Here is an 8,890-nt window from a genome sequence, read left to right on the forward strand (position 1 = left end):
ATTATTATTATTATTATTATTATTATTATTATTATTATTTGTTCTGCGATGCGACTAGAATAGTAACATTAAGAAAAGACAAACCGTTTAAAAGCAGGAAATCAGAATTTGAACACTCCTTATGTGTTTTCATAAGCCCCTTTCACACTGGCACGCTCTGCCCGGGTCGGAACCTGCCCGGGTCAGGACCGGGTGTCATGTTTATTTTGCCGGCTTCTGGGGCGGCCGTCATGCATTTCGTTTCGCTCCACTCGGGTCAAAGCGTGTCGACCCACATCTTGAGGTGGGTCGCTGGGACCCGGGTACGACCCAGGTACGTGGTTTCACACTGTGCTGGAGTGTGACCCAGGTAGCCAGAACACGAGTCAGGACCTCGGGCTTTAGTAGCACCTTTGGGGGGGGTGGGTGGGGGGGGGGGGGGGGGTGACCATGAAACTGCTCCCCAGCGTCGGCTGTCATGGCTCGAGTTCTGTGTTTATTTACATGCAGTGCCGGCTCCCTGGGGGTCCACAATGGAGCCAGATTGACAACCCCCACTGTTCACCTCTTAACGGCTTTCTGTTAAACTCTGTGCCTTAACATCTCCGAGCACGTCCTGAAGTGCTCACACTTATTGTGATTTATTATCATTATTATTGTTATTTGTACTAGTTTTATATCCTGCCTGACAACCAGTCAAAACTCGTCTCCTGCCCTACCAAATCCTTACCTTTTGAAACTTCTCCTTTCTGTAAATACCGTTTTCTCTTGCTGTAATCTTGCATGCACATGAATTATTATATTATGATGCCAAAGCATTGTTTATTGTTATTATTATTATTGTTGTTGTATTCTATTCTGTTGTGTATTTTTTCCACAGTCCGGAGATTGTAAAATGTTTTATCATTTTGAATATATCATTTTGCCGTTTGACTCCTTTGTCTCTTGGTTTGTTTTCTTGTCCTGTTCACCCTGGTGTGAAATCTCCTTGAGGGGGTGATCAGTGTCCTGCTGTTAGGAGGGAATACAGGGGTGGAAATAAGACTCCTGTTCCACCGCAGTTTCACACGTTCCAGGTTTTACCTGATTAGCCCCGGTGTGTCTTATTGAACTCGTAGTAAAACCAGGAGTGGATCACACTGCTTTCCAATGGGAGTCTTATTTCCATCCCTGCAATAATGGAACTACAGTCAGTAAAGCACAGGAACGAGGCAGAGGAACATGCCACAGCGATGCCATTATCACGACTGGGCTGCAGCTTTATAAAAAGTGATTTATTTAATGATGGCTGTTTGTGTGAAATAATGCTGGACACAAAGCAGAGTGCTGAATCAAACCACGACTGATCTCCTGTATTCACGTACACACAGTGCTGAATCACAGTGAGAGTCAGATCAAACCATGACTGATCTCCTGTATTCACACACACACACACACACACACACAGAAACACAAAGAGGCTGCGTAGGTCAGCTATAAACCCTGCCCAGTCAAACTCATTGTGTTCAGAGTCACATGCACTCCACGCCGTTCTAGCAGCGTGGAAAGGGAAAGGAGGAGTGAGAGAGAGGGAGCAAAGCTGTGGAACCGAGGGGAACGAAGGTCAGAAAGCAGAGCAGAATTAAACCCGGCTGCAGAGAACAGAGCAGTGTCGTGTTGCTGTCTGAGAGGTAGCTCGGAACTGGACAGGTGAACCTGAAGCAAGCTGGAGAAAAAGAACAACACGAAACAGGACTGAAAACAGAAGCATAATCTTCTGAATAAAGGAAGGACTGAAAATATTAAACAAGGTGGCTGTGAAACTAAAAACTCTTTAAAGAAGGACTGTATACCAGCTGTGCAGAGTGGTTTGTCTCCCCCTGCTCCTCCTCTGGTCTCGGGGACCCTGTTGCCCTCCCCCCAGAATGCAGCCCCAGCGCCCCGTGCCCCAGGCCGCCCCCTCCTCCCTCGGACGAGGCTTTCGGGACATGGCCCTGGGATTCGGACACCAAAAGAACCTACTGGGAATGAACGTGGGCTACAGTCTCATCCAGTCTGCCAAGGAGTGCCTCTACTTCCTGCTGTGCTGCTGGTGTATCAAGGAGCTACTGGACTGAGCCGGACCGGCACGGTTCTGGCATACTTCTGCAAAGCCCTGGCTCGCTTCAACCCGGTTCTGACCCGCTTTACCACAGCTGTGGCCCGTTTCAGCGCAAGCTTTAGCCCAGTCCTAGCAAGCTTCGGAAGAGCCTTGGCACGCTTCACCACCACCAACCGCTAACGGATGGATGCCCCAATACTTTCTGCAGGGCTTCTCCACTGCCACAACTGTCAAAAATAATAAAGAAAATTAGTAGCCATGCAGATTGGAAGTGTTTTTGTTGTGGTGTGTGTGTGTGTGTGTGTGTGTGTGTGTGTGTGTGTGTGTGTGTGTGTGTGTGTGTGCGCCCGTTGGGAGAGGGTGAAGTGCATGTAATATAACACACACACACACACACACACACACACACACACACACCTCACTGCAATGTTCAACCCTAAACATCAGCCTCGTTATTTCGATCTGCTATCAAGGCAGAAACCAAAACGTTACAGATAAATGGGTTTCAGTTTATCAATTTCTTGTCGTCATTATTTCTATATGTTTGAAAAGAGGTGTAACTACAGTGTACACAAATGAAACACACACACACACACACATATATATATAGTACATGGGAAACTATACAAAGCGGTATAATTCGACGTTATTCATCAGGCTTCATTTCATAGGGCGAGGCAAAATTTGGGGCCACGGCAGCTACATATATATTTATATAAAACATTATATCTGCATAGATACACAATTAGTTGTCTTCACGTGTACGCATTTGCATCTAGAAGTCGTGCGTGTAGTGATCGGCGCCTCACTGCGGGTAATGCATTGTGCCATTGTGACGAGGGGTCGTGTGCGCATTACGCGCAGGTATCGCCGCCTGTCTGATTAGTTATCAGGAGACGAAGCGAAATCATTTTGAAAATATTTGGGAGGGGAAAAATTAAGATTAAAAAAAAAAAAAACCTCCAGGGATGGCTAGCGGAGACAGCGAGGCCCCCGGTTTATTGAACAGCCTGCTCTTCCATCTTGGGCATCTCGTTTCATCCGCTGAGAAACACGGAGGGGGCTCTCCCGGGTCCCGGCTCTCCGTGGAGGCGGGGAGACCGGCCAGCTTCAGCCCGATAGCGGCTGTGATTTTAACTCTGAGCGCGTTTTGTTTCTTGCTAGCCTGGAAAAGACTTCGCCTCAACCCAGAAAGAGAGCAGGTAATGCCGCGGGGGCCCTGCCAGCTGCCCCCGCTCATTATAACTGCAAGTCCTGGGTTTACTGTTGAAAAATTATTATTATTATTATTATTATTATTATTATTATTATTATTATTATTATTATTAATGTGAACAGGAAAACAATTGTAATCTTTCAATTACATTTTTTTTTAATTACTGCTTGTATTAATATTTTAGAAACGTATCTACTTGAGAGATATAGAGATTCACAGTAAATGATAAATACTGTACACAAAACAAGCGACAAGACACACACTAGTAATTGCTAAGATGCACTGTAGATTTATTTAGCAATAGCACCCATGCAAAGTCAGCTTAGTTTTCATTTTTTAAGTTTTATAAAATCTTATATGCTCTTCTTGTAAATCTTCCAGTGGCTGTATACATTTAGGCTTATGAAAATAAACCCAATATGAACTTGTACAACGAATTAAAAAAAATGTGTGTTCTGTGATATAACGAATTTACTTTCTGTCTAAAAATTCAATTTTAAAACTAAATACACCATTCTGTCTATATTTAGCTTCAGGGGAAGAGAAAGGACAGACGGCAAGGAAAACCCAGGGAGCTTGGTTAGTGTTTTTATTCGCTGTGATTTATTTCAGTATTTTAATAAAGAAAAGTCCAATGAATCCACAGTGTCGTGGTAAAAGATGTTAACCTCAGACTCTACGAATACTGCCTAGCTATTGCCCTTAGATGAAGCGCACACGCGGGGTAAATGTCCCATGTCTATTGCCTGGTTAACATGTCAGCAAGCATGCGTGTTTTAAAGTGGTGGTCCAGTGTTTAGAGAAAGGGGTTTGTTACCAGGAGGATCCCAGTTCAATCCTAGCCCCTGACCCCCTCTGTGTCCGACCCTGAGCAAGTCACTTAACCTCATTGCAACTTCCATTGGAAGTGACTCAGCAGCAGTTGTTGATGATGCAGAGTTCACCCCCCTAGTCTCTGTAAATCGCTCTGGATAAAAGCCTCTGCTGAATGACTAATGCAAGGGGAAACTAGTCAGTTACTTTTATTTGTAAAGCACTTTGAAGCACGCGAAAGGCGCTATATAAGTAATAAGGATTGATTGATCGATTGATTGATTGATTACGGTACAGGCATCTTTTATTATAGTCCAGCATTAGTTAGTCTATTTACAGGAGTAAGGGGCGACTCATCATATCTGTAGCAGTGTGTGTGTGTGTGTGTGTGTGTGTGTGTGGGCGGGGCGTCTTTAGTATTTTGTATTAGAATGATAGTTAAACGACAGACTTGGCCCATCATTTGAAATGTAAATGCGACTGTATTCTGCTGATCTCCTCAGATCAATTGAATAGCCTGGGGACTTCCCCCGGTGTGTGAATTATACAGAACAAGAACCAGCGACCTCCGTCTCTTACACTGTTCATGTTTGTAGAGGAATTGCACTCTTAACAAAAAAAAAACAAACAGACGATGCATTTTTATGTATAAATCTACACACAAAATATTTGCCAGAAAAACAATATTGACATCTCTATACTTATTTCACAAAGGTGACCAGGAAAGACTCATTTGGGACTTTTATAAGCCTATGAACTGGGGAAAAAGGTGAGCTGGATGAATATATATATATATATATATAAAACAAATCGTACGTTGAACAGTATGGTTTATTAGAAAGCATTTATGTACTTGTTTTATTATTTTAACAGACAGTTTCTGAGTAAGGCAGAGCTGGACCTCATAAAACAGTACAAGTTATGGATAAAAGATGTTTTGGAGGTTCTGGACCAAGACGCCACCTCCCTGAATTCCTGCTCTGAAGATTCCTCCTCGGAAGAGGAGAGTCCTAAGGCAGGAATGTCGGGCTCATCCAGTTTAAGACGGTAGGGTCGATAATGACAATTAGGGCTGGGGGCAAACACCCAACTGTTCGAACGAACATTTCACCATACACACAGGTCAGGGACCGACCACACACTACAACCCCAGCTTGTGGCCTGTCGCATAAAAGCGTATTGGACCGGTCTGGTCACTTAGTCTAATACAAGTTAGCCAGTTGCATAAAAAGTTTAATTCTAACCCTAAAATATTCAGACTCCTCACACCCAGACCCACTCACGGTCGTGGTCTGTGTTCTCATGGAGACCATCTAGACAAATCACGGCTTCTTGCCGTGTGCTTTTCCTCTGCGAGTGTTGTCTGAGGAAAGACAGAGATTTGAATCCCAGAATGCCTTGAGGGTTTGGCTAGGTAAGACTTGGGTAAGTCTAGAGTAAAGCCTCTTTTATGCAACTGGCTCAGCTGCGTGTCTTTAGCAAGACAGATTTAAAGCTTGACGTAGCCTTACATGTTCGTCTGTCTTTATGCGACCGTAGTAGTGATCAAGATGCTATTCTCTGTTATGTGGACTGTAATCAGCGAGAACCCGAAGCACCTTTTCCACAGCAAGCGTTGCTGTCGTCGATGTCACCCCACTCTCTTTGAAGTGCTATAAAAAAGTTGAGACAGTAGAGTGAACTTTGTCAGAGCACACTGCCACATTTTCACCCCTAGCACATGTTTCGTTTTTGTAAGATCGTGGAAAGCAGATAGAAATACACTCGTTCTTTTTAGTGTAAGATCGTAAAATATACCCCAAAAAAGAGAGAATTTTTGCTTAATTATATTTAGTTTGCTTTAATACAGTGTTACCGGTAGTGGCTTTGATTACGTTTTGCAAATGAACAAATATTCAGATACTGTAGAGCCATCAATATTCACGACCAAAATATTTGTCGAATCACACCCATAAAACCTGTTTTGCTCCAGAAATGTTGGAGACATGTTCAATGTACAAAGTATGTATTGTTAGTGGAATTTAATATTTGTGCCAAAAATCTTTGCAGTTTTTTTTTTCATACAGGGGAAAAACGCATAATAATATTTATGGCTTTACACTACTTGCCTGAATTTTGAATGGATATTTGAACATGAAAGTACCCAGCACTGTTTTCAATCAGAGATTATCATGGGAAAAATCTGATTGCTCGGATAGTCCAAGTGTGAAACTTTCCCAATCAAGGATCCTCCTGTGCTTGTAAATGTCTAACGTGCAGTTCTGCCCTTCTTGATAATAACGTCACGATAACTCTTTATTATTCCAACCCTAGGTCGTCATTGTCTTGCCTGGTTTGCCCAAACCATTCCAGCCTGTCTAGGGCTAGGTCCTACCCTGGAGCCTTCAGCCCTGTGAATCGTGCCAAACGGGGGCGAGCAAAAATCAGAGCAATCGTGCAGCGGAAAAGTCTGGAAGTGAATAAACAAAAACACAAACGAATAACGAAAGTACGAGAAGGAAGCTGCAAGCCGTCACAAAAAACACCCCTTGAGAACCTTGACGCTGAGACCAGAGATCGTCTCGAGTTACACGTGAGAATGAAATGCCTGTCAATCCAGTTGCACATGCTGCCAAGGATGGTGAAAAGATCTCGCCAAATTGCGTTCCCAGCGGTCAAAATAAAACTCAAACAGCTAATTCCTCGCGGAACAATGTTTAAAAACCCGAGACCCGAATACGTGACATTCATGGAGCGAAAGGCTGTCGATTGTCTGAGTTTGAACTTAAAGCACAAGCATTTAGAGCACATGTGGGGAGTGGCCACCGTTTACACAGAGTCCATGGCTTTGATGATCCCTAAAGCTCCACCTCTGCCACCTCGAATCAAACCCTCTGGGGCTCCAGTGGTTTTCGAGGCTGTCGACACTCCATTCCTTTCCAAAGAGGTCAGAGACAATCTGGAGTTTCATGTAAAGAGGAAAAAGCTGCAGCATCAGTGGGGTCTGCCGATGATGGTACAGGAGTCGTTGAACGCATTCATCCCACCAGCACCAAAACTCATTGCAAGTGAATTGCATCCCAAGCCACAGTATCAGATAGTTGTAGAGTTGAATGACCTTCCTTTCATCAGTGAAAAGCATAGGAAGGATGTTGAATTTAACATCAAGAGAAAGATTATTCATAGAAGATGGGGCTATCCAAAGTTTGTTATAACATCATTGAAATCACTGTTACCACCCGCTTCTATAGTTAAAGATCTACTCCAGCAGAAAGAAGAGGAAAGTCTGACAAATTCCTCTCCTTCTGGAAAAGGAAAGGCACTGCACAAAAAGCCTGTTCTCTCTGTGCCAGTTAAAGGGACAGCACAGAATGACAGTAAATCAAGAGCTCAAGATGTACAGTTTTCACTTAAGAACAGAGATCCGGAAGTTATTGATAGGTTAGAGGTACACCTGTCAATGAAGTGCTTAGCAATCAAATTAGAAATGATACCAAAGACTGTGCAACATTCACACAACATTGCTTTCCCTGTAGTTAAAGTACCACTGAGAAAGCTAATTCCTCCAGGTGTGGTATTTTTGCATAAAAGACCAGATACTGTATTTTTCATGGAGCAGCCAGCTATTGATCGTATTGAGATGAACTTGAAACACAAGCGAATTGAAAGCCAGTGGGGAGTGGTGACAATGTATAAAAAGTCCATGGCTTTGATGATCCCTAAAGCTCCACCTCTACCACCTCGAATCAAACCCTCTGGGGCTCCAGTGGTTTTCGAGGCTGTCGACACTCCATTCCTTTCCAAAGAGGTCAGAGACAATCTGGAGTTTCATGTAAAGAGGAAAAAGCTGCAGCATCAGTGGGGTCTGCCGATGATGGTACAGGAGTCGTTGAACGCATTCATCCCACCAGCACCAAAACTCATTGCAAGTGAATTGCATCCCAAGCCACATTATCAGGTAGTTGTAGAGTTGAATGACCTTCACTTCATCAGTGAAAAGCATAGGAAGGATGTTGAATTTAACATCAAGAGAAAGATTATTCATAGAAGATGGGGCTATCCAAAGTTTGTTATAACATCATTGAAATCACTGTTACCACCCGCTTCTATAGTTAAAGATCTACTCCAGCAGAAAGAAGAGGAAAGTCTGACAAATTCCTCTCCTTCTGGAAAAGGAAAGGCACGGGACAAAAATCCTGATCCTTCAGTGCCAGTTAAAGGGACAGCACAGAATGACAGTAAATCAAGAGCTCAAGATGTACAGTTTTCACTTAAGAACAGAGATCCGGAAGTTATTGATAGGTTAAAGGTACACCTGTCAATGAAGTGCTTAGCAATCAAATTAGAAATGATACCAAAGACTGTGCAACATTCACACAACATTGCTTTCCCTGTAGTTAAAGTACCACTGAGAAAGCTAATTCCTCCAGGTGTGGTATTTTTGCATAAAAGACCAGATACTGTATTTTTCATGGAGCAGCCAGCTATTGATCGTATTGAGATGAACTTGAAACACAAGCGAATTGAAAGCCAGTGGGGAGTGGTGACAATGTATAAAAAGTCCATGGCTTTGATGATCCCTAAAGCTCCACCTCTGCCACCTCGAATCAAACCCTCTGGGGCTCCAGTGGTTTTCGAGGCTGTTGACACTCCATTCCTTTCCAGAGAGGTCAGAGACAATCTGGAGTTTCATGTAAAGAGGAAAAAGCTGCAGCATCAGTGGGGTCTGCCGATGATGGTACAGGAGTCGTTGAACGCATTCATCCCACCAGCACCAAAACTCATTGCAAGTGAATTGCATCCCAAGCCACATTATCAGATAG

The 8,890-nt window shown here is 43.5% G+C and overlaps 1 protein-coding gene across 1 annotated transcript; it reads left to right on the plus strand.

Annotated features, from left to right (window-relative positions):
• Positions 1-398: 398 nt before the first annotated feature.
• On the plus strand, positions 399-2,312 carry LOC121307019 (lens epithelial protein). Its single transcript, XM_041239091.1, has one exon. It carries the CDS (start codon positions 1,884-1,886, stop codon positions 2,073-2,075), a length of 192 nt encoding a protein of 63 aa, XP_041095025.1. The 5' UTR covers positions 399-1,883; the 3' UTR covers positions 2,076-2,312.
• The last annotated feature ends 6,578 nt before the right edge of the window (positions 2,313-8,890 follow it).

The sequence above is a fragment of the Polyodon spathula genome, chromosome 51, assembly GCF_017654505.1.
Source record: "Polyodon spathula isolate WHYD16114869_AA chromosome 51, ASM1765450v1, whole genome shotgun sequence".
In the NCBI taxonomy this organism is placed as follows: domain Eukaryota; kingdom Metazoa; phylum Chordata; class Actinopteri; order Acipenseriformes; family Polyodontidae; genus Polyodon; species Polyodon spathula.

Bases quoted from the DNA above. Each gene is read 5' to 3' on its own strand.
- LOC121307019 (XM_041239091.1), top strand. From the start codon at position 1,884: ATGCAGCCCCAGCGCCCCGTGCCCCAGGCCGCCCCCTCCTCCCTCGGA.